General features: G+C 40.7%; 1 protein-coding gene across 2 annotated transcripts in view; it reads right to left on the reverse strand.

The window, feature by feature from the left end:
* The window catches only part of TXNDC15 (thioredoxin domain containing 15), a 47,151-nt gene that overhangs the window by 12,547 nt on the left and 14,605 nt on the right, over positions 1 to 19,999 (reverse strand). For both annotated transcript variants that reach the window (XM_069199242.1, XM_069199243.1), the window contains exon 3: positions 10,527 to 10,690. In XM_069199242.1, the coding sequence (XP_069055343.1) occupies positions 10,527 to 10,690 (164 nt within the window). The remainder of the gene's footprint in view (positions 1 to 10,526; positions 10,691 to 19,999) is intronic.

The following is a 19,999-nucleotide window of genomic DNA, read 5'->3' on the forward strand; positions in this document are numbered from 1 at the left end:
GTCGTGCTGCAACTTCTGTGTCCCCGTCCTGTGGGACTCTTGTGGGTGCTGCCTCCACGCCTGTGGGCTCTCTGTGCCGCTGAGGGTCCTCTCTGACTCCCCCTCCTGGGTTGAATTCTCCTGGGCCTTGCTGGTCCCCGGCAGCACAATTTTTCCACTAACTTGCCTTTGCGAAGGCTTGTTGGTGGAATTCCCGCACTGACACCCATCTGCAATCTTCATTCTAGCATGGGACATCTCCTGGATCCCTTAGGAACTCTACTCTGGCTCCAGGGCTGCAGTGCTGATCAGATCTTCATCACAGTCGACCAACTCCCGCAAGTACCGTTGGGTGGGTAGTAGCTCCTACTCCTCTTGGACTCCACTGTGACTCTTGGATTTGGTCCTCTCTCTCCAAAGGTCTTCGTCGCCAGGAATACACTGCTGGTTTCTTGCAGTCTTGTCTTGGTGTCTTGTTTTCTTCTTTTTGTTCCTTTTGGGTGGTTTGGTGAAATTCCAGAGATTTACTCCTGCTTTCCTGGTCACTGAGAGGGGTTCTGTGTTACTTACCTCTGTGGTTTTCTAGTACTCCCACCTCCCCTCTACCCATTCCACTTATCTAGGTAGGGGTCCTTTGTTTGCATTCCATTTTCTTAGTATATGGCTTGGGCTCCCCCTTGGGTCACTATTGGTTATTTACATTTGCACTGTTTTCTAACCTTTTCTATGACTCTTACTATTTACTAGTGTATATAATTAGTGAATTACCTCCTATTGGAGGGTTATCCTTCTAGTACTTTGTGGAATTGTGTGACCAAAATAAAGTACCTTTATTTTTGTACAACTGAGTATTTTCTTTCATGTGTTTAAGTACTGTGTGACTACAGTGGTTTTGCATGAGCTTTGCATGTCTCTCAGATAAGCCTTGGCTGCTCATCCACAGCTCCCTCAGAGAGCTTGGCTTCTAGACACTTCCTACACTCACTCCACTAAGAGGGGATACCTGGACCTGGTATAAGATGTAAGTACCTTAGGTTCACACCAGGCCAGTGTCCTACAACTGCAGTGTGTCATTAAAATTCAAAACAACTGATGCATTCCCCTCTAAATTACATGATATCTTTTACTTTTGTGTCCTTTGTGGAGCACGTTCCCAAATCCATATCGCAGGGTGATAATATCTTCCTTGGGGACTTAAACGTATGCTGGAGATATATATTTGTGCTCCACCCACATCCCCTGCAAAGTGTCTAAACTAAACGCAAAATTGTGATTCAGTAGGAGATTAAAGTCAAGACATCAATTCCTGTTTCCAATTCCTGTCGGATCACCTCATTATTCCTTTTTTTCTCTTTTTCCTCTAACATCCTGCCACTGGGTGAGCCCCAAAGACCTGAAATGTGGGTCTAATGCCTTAGTAGGATTATACCTGCTGCGCTATGTGAAAATATAGCCTTATCTGCAGATGCAACAACCCGGACCAAGAACGGAACAGGCTTTCATCACAGTACTCTGAAAACTGGCAGGAATCATGGACAGAGCAGCCCAAATAAAACTATAAAGACTAGAATGTAAAAGAAATCAACCCGATTCAAATCATTAAAAAACCACAATTCCCAGGACCAAACAATCCTTTCATTTCTTTGTGCCTATGACCGAAACAACTTCAAATGAGGGCTTTAGTTACATCATTTTAGTTGGATCAAAGTACAGTTCCAGGCTGATTAAATATTAGTCACATCGCTCCTCCCAGATAAATTAGATGCAGACTCTAAAAATCTAACCAATTTCTGCTCAGTTTAAAACCCACCCTTTGTGGAGAAAGCTATGGAAAGCAGAAAAGGGTGTCAGCTCATACTTTTCATAAATGATTCTGCCTTCTATCAGTATGAAGATAAGGAACAGAAGTTCTAAAATTAGTAGCTGATGCACTACATAATATAAGACAATACTTGCCTCATCCTTGTATACCTGTCAAAAGCGTTTGGCGCACTGAGTGCTTAAAATCTACTTCAATTCTTTAAGATACAATGGAGCAAAGGTGAGCATGTCCTGAGACAGTTCTCATCTGACCTCGAGAATCTGTATCAGCATATAAAAATGGCCAACTTCCCCTCTAATCCCTCAGCACTGCAACAAAGTAATCTGCAAGGTTCCATTCAATCTCCCTGTTATGGTTCTGAGCTAGTAACTGGCACCGCTGTTTAGAGGGAAGCTTCAGTACAATCACTGTTTGGCTGAACTTTGTTCATAGACAGCAATCAAACACAAACTCCACTTCAAAACGGCTACCTAAATCAAATCAAATCAAATCATTAACATTTATAAAGCGCGCTACTCACCCGTGCGGGTCTCAAGGCGCTAGGGGGAAGGGGGTTACTGCTGCTCGAAGAGCCAGGTCTTGAGGAGTCTCCGGAATACGGAGTGGTCCTAACATGAATACATCATTTTAGTATCTTGATTTCTGAGACCAGCTCCTTTCTGTCAGGTGGTTCCTGTTTTACCAGTATATTAAGAGCCTCTGGTCACTATAGCAGTCCTTTGACTTTTTCCTCCTCTTGGATTCTTTGCATCTGCTCCAGTCCTGACAGCTCCAGCTCTTCTACTGTCCAGTCAGCCCTACTCCAGTCCTGCCAGCTCTGATCCAAAAGGTTAGCTTTGCAAGAACTACCCGGCAATTGGGACCCAGCACACTGAAGGTTTTTTGTGCCTTTAAACTTCTTCCTTCTGGTGCTGTCAGGCACTACTTATCACGAAGCTCCTCTGTGTAATCAGTGTAACATCAGGACAGGCATTGTGGCTTTCAGAAAGGGATGGGACGAATCTCCCTTTCCTCAGAGCTTCTGAGAAATAAGTAAAGGACTGACCTCTACATGCATCCCTTGACACACCCACTCTTATCAGTCACTACATGGATCTCACCAACTCTCAGTCATTGCTTATACATGCGTGCTGATGACACTCAACTCAATTTTTAAATATCACTTAAAAATACTGAAACTGCTGCCCAAATGATTTCAGATATCCTAATTAGGATGACCATCTATCATCTCATACTACAGACACTTAAAACAAAGAGATCCTTTTAATCTCTCCTCTGAACTGCGAAAGTGAAATCATGGCTCAACACGTGCTCTGTGCTAAACTGCCATCCTGTCACAGTGCAATGCACCAAATCTGGGTCCAGTCAGGGCTAGACAGGAATAGTAATAAATAAATAAATCCTGTCTATTATTGTCTTGCTGGTACTACCATCTCAGGTGAGGATTATCCTTGACCAATCTACACCATATACCAATATTTTTTCCTGAATTAAGTGATATTAAATATATTCATGTTACCAATATTGGGCTTGATTATGCTAAGTGGGGATCCTACTCATAGCACTTGAGCGACTGAATCCCTTACATCCAAGATCTGGGCAAGACAGCTGGATCTAGGTTCCAAAACCAAAATATCTGTTCATACTTAGAAGAATTATTATACTCATGCTCCATATATCTGCTATATCAGAACAGAACAGGCCAAGCTACTTTAAGAGTCCTACGCAATCAATTCTAAAAGATACTGACAATAAGAAAATTCTAATCCAGAAAGATCTGTCTACCGAACAAGGACAAGTAATTACATCAACAATAACTGAATCAGCACCTACAAGAACCCCTAGCCTTCCATATGTCTCCTAACACTAATCTACTGATATATAGTACATATGACTGCTCATACGACTAGTCATGGAATATGGCAGGAATGGAACGACAAATACAATTCCATGGTGAAAACTTACTAATTTGTTATATCAGCACAAAGTGCTCTGCCTGCAAGATTCTTGGGAGCACTCAATTTTAGCCTACCCAACTTTAAAAATTTGAAAGTAAGGCAGTAAAGAAAAACAATGGGCCAGGGAAGTGGAGGTTTACTAACTTTAATAACAACGTCCATATGAAAAGCACTGCCAGCAGCTCAGTATCAAAATACTTATTGTTTTTCTGGGGGAATAGATGGAAAAACAACTATTTATGGTCAAAATCTATCTTCCGCAATACTGAAAAAGGACAAATCTAAAATCAATCTTATCTTTGAGGAGCTCGAACAAACTTTAGAAGTTTATGCAAATGCCACCACTATTTTGACAGATGACTTCAATGAAAATCTTTATCCACTAAGGAACTCCATCAGATGATTCGTCTGATGTGGCGTACAACACTGAACTATCTGAAAAGTGGAATATACAAATAAACACAGTTAAAAATGCAAATGCATTTTTCTATTTTATCTGGGAAACTGAGCGCAAAAAGGAATGATCAGCGGCCAAAACAGACTTTAGATATAAATACATTTCAAATTGCAATTAATTCCGCTTTTGTACACTATTCCAACTTTCATTTTGTAAAATCTTTGAAATAATAGCAAAACCAGAATGCAATCATAATCTCCAGCGTATCTCACTATATCGTTATAAACGACACAAGATTATTCCACTAGCACAGACTATTCATAACCTTTCTTTACACAATAGAAAAATCAGTTTCCACTGGGGCATTGATCTCACATTATCACAAATGAGACATCAGGACTTTATTATATCTAGAATTTTGCGCAAAGCATAGCAAACAATGGCTACATCTGGACGCTTGACAGGGAGTTGTTACTGATCTTGACCTCATTTTATTTCCAATATATCATGCAATAATTATTTTTCGATAACTTACGACCAAAGATCTGTCATTTAGTAACTCTTGCAAAAAGGCAGCATCGAAAAACGTTCAACACATCTTAGAGCAGTGGTTCCCAACCTGTGGTCCGGGGACCCCTGGGGGTCTACGAAGCCTTCTCAGGGGGTCCGCGACTGTTTAGAAAATTAAAAAATATCAAATATTGGCAAATTAGGTCCCAAGCTTCCCGGAAGGACTCAGTGGGGGGGGCCCGTATTCCAATGATGATTCAGTGGGGGTCCCTGGTTCCAGTAATGATAAAGTGGGGGTCCACAGAAGTCAAAAGGTTGAGGAACCACTATCTTCGAGGAACTGTGAACCTTGACTACCATATTAAATAGTTTCAATATAAACAGAGGCTAGCTATAAGACAAATTGAGAACACCCAGCAAGAAAAAGCATAGATTAAATTTCACATGATAATAAAAACACAAAACTGCACATTGTTTTGGTCTTTGATTGGGCCTGGTACCTCTGCTTATAGAATTTCCAATTGTTATTTAATTTCAAATGATATATGACAAGTGTACATAAAATACATCTTTTCACATAACATTTCCTCCACATTCTCGATGAAAACTTGCTGTAACAAAATCCTTACTATTATTACCCTGGTAATAAAACAGACGAACATTATGAACTAGCAGCCCAAATGGCCTAACTGTTGCTGCAGTGAGGCATGATCAAACTCTGTGGAGCGCTTTACAAATTTGCTCATTTAAACAAGTAATACTCATGGGCTGACTCCATCATCCTGGAAGAGTTCAATCAATTTATCGATACATAAAAAGGGTACCAAAACAATGCTAAACATTTTCATCTTATATCACTTCTTGATGGAGAAGGTAAGCTATTCACAAAATGTTTACTGAATAAGTTAACAGCCTGGGTGAATGACCATAAGCTTTTGACGGTAAATCAAACTGAATTTCAGACAGGATGCTCTACGATCAATACCATCATATCCCTTACCTTGTTAGAGAGAAAGGGGCCTAGGGAAAATACTCTTTATGTATGCTATATTGATCAGTTATGGGGGAAACTATCAAGCAAGTAATTAGAACCATTCGTTCTTATACTTTATAATTGTTTGGCACAAGGAAACCTAGAAAAGAATCAAACTATTAAATAACAAGTGTATGTCCTACGATTACAGGGAGAATGGAGTAAAACACAGGTCTGTTCTAGCTCCATTTCTGTTTTCGTTGTATATTTCAAACCTATCACACTATCCTGACTCTCCAAAACTAGGTATTCAAGCTACTACTCACTTGATTCATGCTGATGATCTGGAGGCTTTTTCACAAACGTCAATTGGCCTACATCAACAACTGTTGAGACTGCCTAAATAAAATACTGGGAATGGATTGAGCGTGAATTCACAAAAACGAAAGTAATGGCTTCTGGGAAAAATAGAAAACAACTAGTGTGGAAACTAGGACAACAATGCATGAAACAAGTAAACAAATTAAAAAAATTATATGGGAAAAACCACAGATAGTAAACTATCCAGGGCTAACTATAGTTATATGAGGAAACAAAAATGTAATATTATATCCAATTCAGTGAAACAATTTGCAAACACCCATGCAGGAAGAGCTTTTGGACCATCCATTATTGCTTTGAATTCTACGCTCCTTCTCTTGTTTTTATATAGAAGTGTGTTAGAGCTGAATACTATCTACATGCCAAATGGTAGATCCTTATAAAATCTACATTCTTCCACACCACGCTGCAAGCTCCATCGACTCTTCAAATCGTCTTAGTAATTCAATTAATCATGTTTGTGATTGTAGCAGAGCGTGAGTGGAATATTCCGAGAGATGAAAACCGAGATTAACATTATTGAAATACCAACACTCGGAGCTAATATTCTCCTGTTTTCTGGCAAGGCAACAATGCGTTGATTCAGACTTGGAGGCAGCAAAGAAGATTTAATGCCATTAATCCAGTCTGAAGGGTCTTGGAGAATCCTTCGATCCCATTATTAGTTTCTGTCCGTATTTGGTAGGCATACAGAGTAAATAACTGCATACATTTACTAAAGCAAACATACGCACAATTAATGAGGCAATTAGATGGTGTTTCTTATTGCAGACTAATTCTTTCATTAGCAGGCTCACAAATATTTTGAATTCAGCTTATCAATTGCTCAAACCATCAACCAACTGAAACTAACAGTGCATGAACTCCCAAAATCACTGTGTTCCGCACTATTAGATCATAAAGCAGGCAGCAGTTTTTTTAATAATGCTACATTATTTTGTTTTAACCAATTGTTTTATTGGTTTTAACTGTTCTACCTATTGTAACAACATGGATATTCTAGTATCTAGCATTGGTACACAGCTAAACAACATGATCATACTTCTCATATTATTATGTCTATTCCTGGATAGCCTGGTGACATTCAGATTGCATTGTTCTGCTGCTCTGCTCTCCCTTTAGGAATTAAGGTTGTACCTTTACTATCTGAACCAAATTCCTGCAAACGTTTCTCACAGCTGATGTTCATGTAGATCTGTGACTTGTTTCAGAACATGGTCAGGACTTTTGAATGCTTTATTGTAATTTAGGTGGGGGTATGATCATGCCACAAGCTCTGTTCTTTTACATTACTTTCAAGACAAGACTGTGAAAGAGGTGTGTCAACATAATTATTGTTGAAGCAATTGCTGTGCATGATGGGGACAGAACAGGCTGGTGCTGGCCTTAGGTACTGCTGCTACTGCAGAATTTTCAACTGCCAAAATGAAATTGAAAAGAGATTAGGGTGTTGAGAACTGAGTAATATTTTATTCACATCAATCAATCTGCCATACTTCTGTCAAGAGATATGTAATTCTGGGAGCTGCGTTTTCCCACCTGGCACGGGGAAGGTGCGATCAATAATTTATTGTCCAAGAATTAAGTTACTCATGATATGATAGATCCTAGACCAACAAGAACCCCAATGCTTTGGTTACTTGGCTTCCAGGCAGAGAAGTCCCATATGTTAAGGAGATTTGTCAAGGTTGGATTACTAAGGTCATAGAGAAGGGCTAACTATGTCATGGACATTCAAATCGCACTGGCTGAAGAACATACAGGGACATGTATGCCCAGACTTGAGTCCTGTACACACTGGACCCAAACTGTACCCAGCTGATGAGGCTGTCATTAGGGCGAAACCAGTCCTGGGTTGCTTGTGTTCCAGCTCAGGGAGCACCTGGCTTGGCAGCTCAGGCTGGACTGTTGACTGGAGCAGGGGGAAGACAGATTTGCAAACAATTGGGTCCAAACTGAAGTGGCATGGTGGGCAAAATAACAAAGGATTGGGATGCAGCACTGAGTGATTACGAGAGGCTAAGATTAATTCAAGCATTCCATCCATCATTGTTTTGTACAGTAAAGGACATACAGTGGCATACTTTAAGGAGAGGGAAATGATTTGCTATGAACCTGTCATAACTACGTCCCACAACCATTATATTATATATAAACCAACTGAAAAATGTCGATTAATACCCAATAGGATCTACTTCAGCATGTCAAATCTTGTATGTTGTTATGCCATATGCTTGTGCTTTAGTACATTATTTCTATAAATGCATCAAATTGCTCTGTGAGAGCTAAACGTTTGATGAATGCAATAATACTCAAAGTAACAACTTTTGAAATGTTACTGGCCTTAATTAGGATAGAAGTGGTACATGCATATTTAACACTAACTAGCTTCACAATATATAAAGAGCTTCAAAGATAAAAAAAAAAACCTTATTGCTACTGCATCCTTGAGGAGAAAATGTAAGTTCCTTAATGTTCACTCATTTAAATTAGTCTTCCTATGGCCTGTTCAGCCAGCAGTTTCTTTTTGGACACAAAATGCATTTGAATAATTTTGAACCAGCCCACTGCATAATAAGTAAGCACATACTGCACACATCTCACATTCCATCAAAGGGGAGACTTTTTTTCCTTAAACCGGTAGTTGAATGCATAAAGGTCTAAACATAATTATTCCTTAAACTCTACAAATGGGGCACGTAGAGAACAAAATCCCAACAAAGAAGCGTAGAGTAATGTTGAAACTAAACAGGCAAGAGTACTGCACAGAAACTGATGCAGCAGTGTTAAACCCAATCTGTCTCCTAGGTGAAGAAAGGAGGCAGAAGCCAGCCCCCCACCCCCAACTAGACACCATAAAAAAATGAAAAAGGAAGGGGTGGGGCCATGCCCCTACCCATAAGGGCTGCAGCAGTCACCCTTCCACTCCATCAGAGCAGAATAGGGGTGGGTTACCACCAATAAGAAGGTGGAAGGGCCAAAACCCAACCGGACACCAGCAATTAGTTTATCTTTTAAGACTGTGGGGGAGTCACCCATATTGGAATCGTGCCTGACCTCCCCTACCCCTAAAGACCCAACAGTCTCTGCACTACCGGGAAGGAGGACTGGAGGATTTCTCCCCAGTCTGCCAGTACATGAACAGATCAAACTGGGTACCATACAAAGACCACATTGACTTGATATGGTACTAATTTTTATCTGTTCCTATAAAAGGAAAATAGGCCCAACCACACAAGTGAGGTATTGTTTTTATCAATAGAAGTGTGCAAACACTGGATGGTAAGAATATTGTTGATTCCCACAGATTCCAGAACATTGCCTCACCCCACCCTGGACTCTCATAGGTACTGGGTTATCAGTAATGGGAGGGAGGGTTTGGCAGGTTTCCCTAGATGGAGGTGATGCCCTGGCCCGAGACCTGCAGCTACCCACACTGCCAAAATGTCGCCATTTTGCGTTTTGGGACTTTTCCTGTCACAAGTGATAGGCCCAGCCATGCAAGTGATGTACCATTTTTTTTATCAGGGGGAGTATGGGAACCCAGAATATTAGAACATTTGTTATTATCAACTGGATTTCCCTCCATCTTGTAAGCTACTGTGCAAGAAAGAACTGAGTTTGAAAAATGCCCTCTTAATCACGTCAGAGTTCTAGAGGTAATCTCAAATTCTGAGTTAATGAAATAACAACTGTATACAAACTCAGTCTCATGGACACCTTTAAAACATAAATACACAAGTTTCCTTCATACTGCAACTCAACTGTTGGTTCTAGGTATCATGTATTTTTGAGAAGCGAACACTATACATCCCTACAACCAGAAGGGTCCGACAGCCATAACAATACATTACTTTGGTATAACGGCTATTGGGGAAAATAATTACTGATGAAACATTGTAAGTTATTTCAATTTTTTCCTATTTCTTTTACATAATTTATGTCCACAATTAGTTTCCCTGGGTAAAGCAGGATCAATATACATTATTGATCCCTTCCTGAATTCAGATTTTTGTCTTGTTTTCTGAAATGTATGACTTGCCAGGTTCACCCATGGGTTTGCTGACTGGTTTAAGCGTGAACTACCTCAAACATTCAAAAAAGTGCACAGCACTTGGGTTAGTAGGTGGGCAAGTTGGCTCAGTATCTAAGTGGTTAAGGAAGTATGGGAACAGAATGAAACCAATTACAGAGAAATTAACTACCTCGTGCCCACTGCAAAAAACAAAATATGACAAAAATGTTATTTTATCTTATTTGTCATGATTGCTCCCCTTATTTCAGTATATGGGGGTGCTGGCCTCTTCTGCCACTGTCAACTCCAAAATTCCACAGGGTTTTTGTGTGAATCAATTCAAGATTAAGGGTGTCTTGGTTAGGGCGTAGAGACTTTCACCTACTGATGTTGTAATGCTTATAATGAGACTTTAATCATGTAAAAACAATAAGTTATGATTCAATAACATCCAAATGCTTTCCAATTCTCTACATTCATTGAGAAAATACCTGCTATGCTGAGAGGCATCGAGCGCCAAGAAATGGAGGGTGGGAAAAGCACGTGGCAGACAATTGAAATGAGGAGCCAGTCCTGCTGAAAAATGACACCATGGTGTATAAAACAATACCAGAGTACATTCACTGCTGTTTGGGTTCAAAAACTCCATCAAGTCCTGCAAGAAAAAAAAAAAATATTCAAAACTCTAACTGATGTGTCTAGAAGATGGACCATGTCAGGACCACAATTCCAGTCAAAATTAACAGAAGTATTTTAAGATGAAAATGCTCAACTTTATCATTCCTCATCTCTCTGGAGAACAATTATCAAAAAGATACATCAATCGTTTCTTCTGTTTAGAGATCCTCACACTAGACCATTACACAGCACATGGCTAAATGCACCAGGAAGTCTTTGGTGGTTTGCAAATAACAACAGGCCAACGCAATGGGCTTGCTTTGGCATTACAGACACAACCTAAATGACCCACCGCTAAATAGGTATGCTGCCACTACATAAGAGGCATTATTTCGAGGTTTGTTACATCACAGATAAGTACATCTGGAGTATTTACCTTGAATCGATGTCTAGGTTTTTACCTTTTGGGTCTTTATTTAGCAGGTAAGTGCATAGTCTGTGCCTATGTATAAATGTAAAAAAAAAATGTGATAGTACATTGAATGTAATTAAAACAATATATACAATTACATTAGCTGTAAGTCATTTGTTGCTAAAAATTTATAAATACGTTAAAAATTACTCTGGGATTAGATTTAAATGTTAATGTTTAAATACGTTTGTTTTCATTTAATTTACAAAACAAATAAGTAATTCATTTTTAATACTAATATATAAGCATGGTAGTAGTAAGAGGTTTTTAAGCCTCAGAGAAAGGTAGCCTATATGGGCAGTAAGGAGTTTTTTTAAAGTTTTGAAATAGGCTTTGGCTAGAGGTGGTATGGGTATTTAGAATGCATAGGTAGTGGTATTTTAAAATTAATACATTAATAAACATATGAAATACTAATCTTATCATTTAAAAAGTAATTACAATATTAAGATCAAAATTATATTTAATAAAATTTAAACAAAAATGTTAAAGGTACTCCAGATGCAATGCTATACACTGTAATGGCAGTCCAAATATAAAACTTGTGCTGTAAAGACCCTTGATGTGATGGTGTTCGACATAACAGCTGACACTCGCTAATTGCTCAATGCACTGTCTTTACATTGCAATTTATAGTTTGCAAGTGCCATTACAGAACTTGGACCAACCAAATGCATAACAAGCTTTGTCCAGACCCAAAAGTGATTGTACAGCTGAACATCCTAAACAACAGTAGCAAGAACCATGCAAACTTTGGATCTTGCTCTACTGGCCCTTATTGGATAGGGTGGGGGTGGGCAAGACTGATCTGCATGTGGTTGGCCCCTGTATGTAACAGTAGAGTGATTAAAAAAAACTACGGAATTATGCCTATTGAAAATATCGGTGGTCAAGATTAACTCTAGTGCTTCCATAAATCACTTTTTATTTTTTTGCAATATGTATTCAGCCAACTTTGTATAAACTTGCATAGTATGTACTAGTAAAAAGACGCTGGTTGCAACAACTTTCATTCAATTGAATAAAAACAGCTCCTAAAACGTTTGGTCCCTTAGATTCTAATATACTAGAAATCAGAGAATTGAGGACTAAGAAATTACTGGAAAAACAAATATTATGTCTACGAGTAAAAACATTACTTTCATTATCAAAACGCACATCTTACATTGAGCAAATGACGTAGTGCCCACACAGGTACCCTTGCTTAAGGGATTAAAAAAAAGTAATGTCAAATCTCTGTAATTCACTTTGAACCGGAGACAGGATGCACCTTGAGAAAAGTATATGTTAAAATTAGTACAACTTAAAATGTGCACGTATTGCATTTCAGTAGCATTAATGGTCCTTCACCAATATGATTTACATTGTTAAGACAGAAATATCCCTTGCATGGTAAAAGGGCATGCAATCCTGCCTTGAGTGTCCAACTGTTGTGCAACTGATACTGTAACTTTTTGTTTTGCCATGCTAATCTAGGTCCAAGGTCCCGGAGCCTGTTATGTGACCCGGGGAGACCCACTAAGCCGGAACGGAACTACTGTCCATTCCCTGGGTAACATAAAACGATGGTGGAAGCAAACTGAGTATTTCTGAATCCTTAGTTATGACTAGACCTAATTTCTTTGTCGGTATACAGTGCTGTCTACTGTCCCCACATATGTGAAGTTTCACTTTAGATTGAACTACAGACCTTTGTGCTAACATTCTATGTGTATTTGCAGTGAAGGTGTGTAGCACATGTGGTAGTAGAACTCTGTGTGTGGTGGGAGTTTGAGTACTGAGACAAGTGGGATCTATTTTGGACTCTTCCATCCTCCACCTCTCCTTTACTAACCCAAATATCATCTTACTACTATGATCTACCAAATAACACTTCTGGATTCTTCCCTCCTCTATCCCTCCATTAATTTATTCAAATCAACTAACAGACTCACATGTCCTCCACTCAAGTTAACTCATACCTCCCTATATTAATGCTAATACTGTACTCATATTTCCCTATACTAATCCACCAATAATACTTTTGGGTTCCAGAATAGCATGCTACTCGCCGAAAAGCACTTCAACGCCTCGTCAGGTGTAGAAAGTGCTATATAAATACAATCACAATCTCATGAAGACCAAGCTGGTACGCTGCAACTGCAGAGAAGATAATGACTAAAACAAGATTAGGAGGCCACAACAGCCAAAGATGACTGATCACCCACTGAAGACCCAGCCCTAAGGCTGCAACTACTAAGGCACTCCGGAGTGCCTGCCTGCAAACAGCCTGGGAGCTCACAACTGATGAAAACAAGCGCTGCCAAACCAGCCTGGGGCACTGATTCAGCAACCAGTCTGAGACACCAGTGAGGCTGCTGCTACAGTGCCACACCTCTGCAACTACTGACACAGGAATGGATTCAAATTATGCGTCCGCCAGCACCATAACAGCTGCAGTTCCAGCAAGAAGTAAAAGCAGGGCGTAAGTGTAAATTGTTTGAAAGACTGAGCGCATAGAGAAATATGCCATGTGAGCAAGAGACTTTTTTATCCCATTAACTTTTTGTGGCGAAAGACAATTAACTGAACTGTGAATTAGCCAGAGCGGTAAGCCCGCGAGAACTGCACATGTGGTTAATTAATGTCTATGCCTGTATGTTAGAAATGGGGTTTCTTGTTGGCTAGGGTGTGCACCTAAGCCAGGCAGAAACCACCACTCTACTCAGGGCGAGCAAGTTACACCCAAAGATAACCTGCGCTAACCCCCGTTAGCTTAGCACAGAGCAGTCAGGCTTAACCCCAAAGGTCATGTGTAAAGCGTTTGCGTAACACACCACTGACACAATAAATACCCCACAAATTAGACTCCACTCCATGCAGTGCCACAGTGCTCTTCCACTGGGTTCTGCGACTTCCCCGGAAGAGTGGCTTCACTTGAGGGAAATCTTCTGCATGGCTCCAGGTGTTGTGCAGGCAACATGCAGCCCCGGGGCTGCACTGGGAGGCGCAGCTGCCTTGTTTGGCGACCTCCTCCCTCCCAGGACCCGCTCTGTCTCCAGTCACTTGGTGCGCCGGGCTGAGGAAGTGCTTTTCACTGCCACCAGCAGGCTCTAGCTTCCCTCCCCAGCTTCAGTAGGTGCGCTGAGAACCACAGAGTGCTGACCACGCACCAGTGAAGTACAACGTGGTGGGTCCCCACAACGCTCAACAGATGCTAATGCCACCAGGTGGATGGAACCCAAAGCACTCGCCAGTCTCTATACTCATAAAGAAAGAGCAATGATCCAAGACGCATACCATGCACTGGGAGCACTACGCCAGGGCACAGAGGGGACCAGAGTCACCGCAACACCAACCCTGCGCTGGCCCCTGGGAGAACACAGGAAGGGTGAACACAAGGCAGGCAGCAGTAGACCGAGGGGTCAGCGCCCCAATGACAGTTAAGGGTGGCTCCTCTTCGCAGCCCAGCAATGCCTAGACAGTCCAGAGTCAGGGAGCACACTGACGGTAGGGTGACAATCAGAAAAGCAATTCAGGGAGTCTTCATGCCGCCAAGCAGCATCAAGCAGCAAAGCAATAACAGAAGACCAGTCCAGATGAATCATTTGTGCAGTCCAGCAGTCCTTCTGACAAAGGTTCAGTCCCAGTTCCAAGCGTGCTCTAAAATCTTGGGGTCAGAGCTCCTGTACTTATGCCTTTGTTCAGGGGATAAGGACAACACCCTTTCAACCCTGCCCTGTCCCCAGACATCAGAAGGGGGTAATCAGTCCATTGTGTGAGGGCAGGACACAGGTTATTCACATGTAAGGTGTGAACGACCCTCCCTCTCTCCAGTGCAGGATGCTGTCAACATCAGGACAGTGCACGCTCTACGGGCGACGTAATGCAATAAACTAACTCTTATGAAATGTAATATTTCATGCATTATGTATTAATGCAGTAAGTTAACCATTTGCATTGCAGGGATTCATGTTGAAACATCATTAATGCTGTTTGCAATGTATTGCACATTTTCAAAGCTTTGCTGAAGTATTACTGGGTGTGGTCCCTATTCTAAGAATCTCTTATTGCAGCCTGGCTGGGTGTGGCACGTGGGCGGGCCTGGGTCTATTGAAGGGACCCAGCCCAGCTCCACATGCTCACTATTCAGAGGTCCCGGTGCAGAGCAGCAGCATTTTCCTGAGCTCCTGTTCCGAAGGCCTACCTAGGATTTCCAGGCCCTGTCTCCATTTCCTTTGATGATCTTCAAGCAGGGCGGTAAGACAGAGGTTGGGTTAGGCCCAGACTCCGTTTTCAGAAATACTCAAGTTTTGGGCCTTTTGGTTACATCGAGTGTGCAATGGTTTTCTTGGCATTTAACTCCTGCAGTTCGGATCGGCAGAGTGCACGATCGTATCTTGGCATTTAACTCTTGATGGTTGAATCGGCAACAGAGTGCTCGATTCATTCTTGGCATTTAACTATTGCAGTTCGGATCGGCAGTGTGCGCAATCGTATTTTGGCATTTAAACCTTGATGGGTGAATCAGCAGCAGTGTGCGCAATTCATTCTTGGCATTTAACTTTCACAGTTCGGATTGGCAGAGTGCGTGATCGTATCCTGGCATTTAAACCTTGGTGGTTGAATCGGCAGCAGTGTGCACGATTCATTCTTGGCATTTAACACTTGTAGTTCAGATCGGCAGTGTGTGCGATCATCTTTTGGCATTTGAACTTTGATGAACGAATCGGCAGCATTGTGCGCAATTTATTTGGGCAATTAAAACTTGCAACTTAGATCGGCAGAGTGCGCAATCGTATTTTGACATTGGATCCGGATGGTTGAATCAATGGCAGACTGCGAAAGTCATTCTTGGCATTTAACCCTTGTGTTTCAGATCGGCAGAAAGCGCGATCATTTCTAGACATTGAAATCTTGATGCACAGTTTTGATATTTAAAGTGTATAATAATTCTTAAGCAATTGAATCTTGAAGATCTAGACAAAGTGTGTCCTTGCAGTATCATTCATGAACTTACCACAGTTTATTCCTAAAAACCAATGTGTTCGCTGATTACTGATATAGTGTGCCTTTGCAGTATCATTCATGAACCTAACGCATATTATTCCTGAAAACTAATGTGTTTATTGATCACTGTTATTAAGTAGTTTCTATTCAAAGAATAACTTGAGTTAGTTCAAGGTTCAGAGCCTCAGATTGTATTCTAAAGAAACGCTCATATGAAAGCTTGCATAATCCTTATATATTTTCCAGGTACTCAAAGCTAATAAGGTTATGATACATAAAGGCTCTTGATCATTCATGTTATCAGTCCATAGCTATCCTGAACAAAGCTTATGAAAGTCAAAGTGTATATTCTGATTATTGTGTTCTTAACTTTTCCTTCCACAGGTCTCCTTCCACGCTGTTCCCAACCTAAAACCCCTTCCCCCACTTGGCCATTCTTTAACTCTGTGCTAGAACGGCTAGTAGAGTTTGGAGCTGCCAAGTGGTGGACATATTGGGAACAGGCGCAAACCCAGAGGATCTGGACTCCCTAACAGATGCCTATCAGTATGAAAGTGCCTCTTCTGTCACACCCAAACCTTCCTGTGTGATGGCTGTCTGGAAAGTATGCACCAAGTAGAGTTGTCACTCTGCCCAGATGAGGATTGGAGTCGGGCATCGAAGCAATAAAGTTATAAGCACTAAGAAAATGCCCATTTTCTAAAAGTGGCATTTCCAAAATAGTAATGTAAAATCCATCCACACCAGTAGGCAGGATTTCTCACTACCATTACAAACATACCAAACATGCCCACGCTACTCCTCACAGATCCCAAATTACCACTCAGACATATATAACGGAATTCCTAATACAAACCTATGAGAGGAGCAGCACTCCCAATAATGAAAACGAAATAGGCTATTTGTCACTACTAGGACATTTAAAGCATAGAAACATATGTCCTACCTTTTACATACACAGCACCCTGCCCACAGCACCCTACCTAGCGCCTACCTCAGAGGTGACTTAGGAGTAGTAAAAAGGGTGTTTGGGCCTTGGCAAGTAACTTGATTTGCCAACTGAATGCAGCAGAAAACTATGCATGCAAGCACTGCAGTGGCAGGCCTGAGACAAATTTGAAAGGTTAGTTCTGTGGGTGCTGCAATATGCGCTGCAGGTTCACTAGTAACATTTAATTTATAGGCCCTGGGTATATGATATATCACTTTACAAGGGACTTACAGGTAAATTAAATAAACCAAAGAAGCGTAAACCAATTAAACCAAGTTTTAGAGGCGAGAGCATATGCACTTTAGCACGGACTAGCAGTGGCAAAGTGCCCAGGGTCCTAAACCCAACAAAAAGAGGGTCACAAAAATAGGAGGAGACAGGCTAAATGTTTGGGGATAACCTTGCAGAAAGTGCCATTTTCAAATTTGGAAAAAATACCAGAGTTCATGCACTTTATAATTCCTAAAGACGGAAGAGCGCACTTGGGGAAAGGCCAGCATCTTACTTAGGTTTGTAAATTGCAACCCTGTATTTGTACCTTTATTAAACTGTGTGGTATTCTGTTTGCAGTGCGATTGAAGTAGTTTTCTTTCTAGCTAAAGATAGACATTGTGCTGGACATTCCATGTGTTTGCGTGTTGGTGGACTGTTGAGTTCTGAGCCCTTGCCACCCAAAGAAGCTTTTGACCGCTTGCACTCACTACATTAATAGTCAAGTACAGAAGGGGTGTACTTGGCCCAGTTTGCAGATCCACAGTATGATAGACCCCAGGACGCCAGTGGCAAATGGCTTCAGCCACCACTGTGTGGGCCAGTAACCCCCTCAAATGGGTTTAACAGACAAATTTACAAATACAATTAAACACGTAAGCAAATATAAACAACAAGGTTGTCCAAAAGTAATATCACTCTTCATTTCATAGTAAAGTAACACGGAGGGCCTGACTGAATGATACTTCCAAGGTAGTAACTGTCTGTGACAAATAACTGTGACTACCATCCAACCAGGATTGTTAGACACAAGTAAGATGAGGCTCTGCCACCTCATATCAGTGAGCCATACATGCATTACATCAAATGTGTTTGCAAATTTAAAAAACACCAAGGGACAGATTTAGCAAACTAATTATACTGCTTGGGTGTGCAATCATTGTTTATGAGAGAAAAATCTTCTTGAAACACAGAATAAATTGAATGATTTTTGTTCTAAATAAATATACTCACTCTTAAGACTTCCGATTGTTTTAAGTGTGAGTAAACCTCTATCTTACCTTCTTTATTTTTATGTATTTATTTATAACATTTCCACAAAATATTACATATACACAAATGTTACAAAACAAATACATTTTCATTTACAGAGCTGAAAAAAAGAATTAATACAATCAATAAATACTTATTCTGAGTTAAATAGTATAAACATTGCTTCTGGACTTTATAGTTTAAAGGGATAGGTCTTAAAAGGTGATTGTGATAAAAAATAAGCCCAGTACAAACAAAAAAACATGAAGTCTTGAATTTCTGCAGGACAGAACTGGCACCCTATGTGTTTAAACACTACAAATATCTTGGAGTAACGCTGGATGTATTATAAAGAGCATTTATTGCAAATATGAGGGGTGGATCACAAATTACGCTTTGCCTTTGTAATGTTACAAAAAAACTGGGCAGTATATCGCATAATTATTTATTGCAGGTTATTGGACCGAAATGTCTTCCATTGTTAACCTACAGATTTGAGTTACTTAAAGGGCGTGCGGCCCCTCTGCTTAACCGGCTACAGTCAGTTTTGCTTAAATATATTTTCCATCTACAGAAGCATTCATCTCAAGCTCAGGTGATGCTGGAATTTGGTTTGTTCCATCAAGCTCCGAGTCACTGGGGGGAAATAATAAATATGTGCTGGGAACCAAGAGTTGCTCCCGCTGAAACGTTGGCCGCCCTATGCTGGATGGAAATAGTGCTGCAACCCAACGATAGCTCATGCTGGTCATCTGTACTCAGGCAAGCCTTCACCAACTTAAACTTACAAGCAGCATTGGACACCAATATCGCTTTCCCTTTGCGAAGAAAAAATATTAAGGTTTCCAAACTTTATTCTTGGGCAGCTGACAAAGCAGACATGGTGAGACAACATCACAGCTGGTTTGTCCTACATACACATACTGCACAATCCAGAATTTTTTCTTCAAATCTGCCTGGTTTGTTTTCCAGTCTACAGATCTGGTCCCATTGTGGACCCAAACTTGGCTGGACCCTTCTTGCCGCCTTTGCGGCTTGTCGACTCAAAGCATTTTACATTTCTTGTGCATTTGTCCAGCGGTCACGTCAATGAGAAAGAAATTGTTATGTTCCCCACTGAAAGCTTTACGAATTAGATCTTGTCATACAGCCTTGATGGTGCTTTTGAATGGGCATAACATATGGCTGGCGGCCAGAGCTACCAAATTCCTCCTGCAAATTAAAAATGTGCTCAACTGACTGGTTGCGACCTAGGAGGGATTCCCCTATGTTTTGCATTCATAGAGAGCTTTATTGAACTTGCACTGAACAGTTAGGACTGATCTCCGGTTCCCTTGGCACTTTAGTGACCAGCTAGCCCCGGTCACCTCATTATTTTAGGTTTAGGCCATTAACACATTGGGTCATTGTGTTTAAGTCTAGATCTGCATTTCTTGTCAATGAGGACAATTTTTACATTCAACTTCTTTGATTAGTCAAATTTGTATCCATACGTTGTAGTGGTTATATTATGTAGTATGGTGACATTTTATTTGTTTCTTTTATGTATATGTAACATGCAATGTTTTAAACTAACTATGCACTAATAAACTTACTTATCATTTATCAATCTAACAGTTAGGAAAAAATTACTTTACCAAATATTTTCCCAG

The sequence above is a fragment of the Pleurodeles waltl genome, chromosome 7 (genome assembly GCF_031143425.1).
Source record: "Pleurodeles waltl isolate 20211129_DDA chromosome 7, aPleWal1.hap1.20221129, whole genome shotgun sequence".
Lineage (NCBI taxonomy): Eukaryota > Metazoa > Chordata > Amphibia > Caudata > Salamandridae > Pleurodeles > Pleurodeles waltl.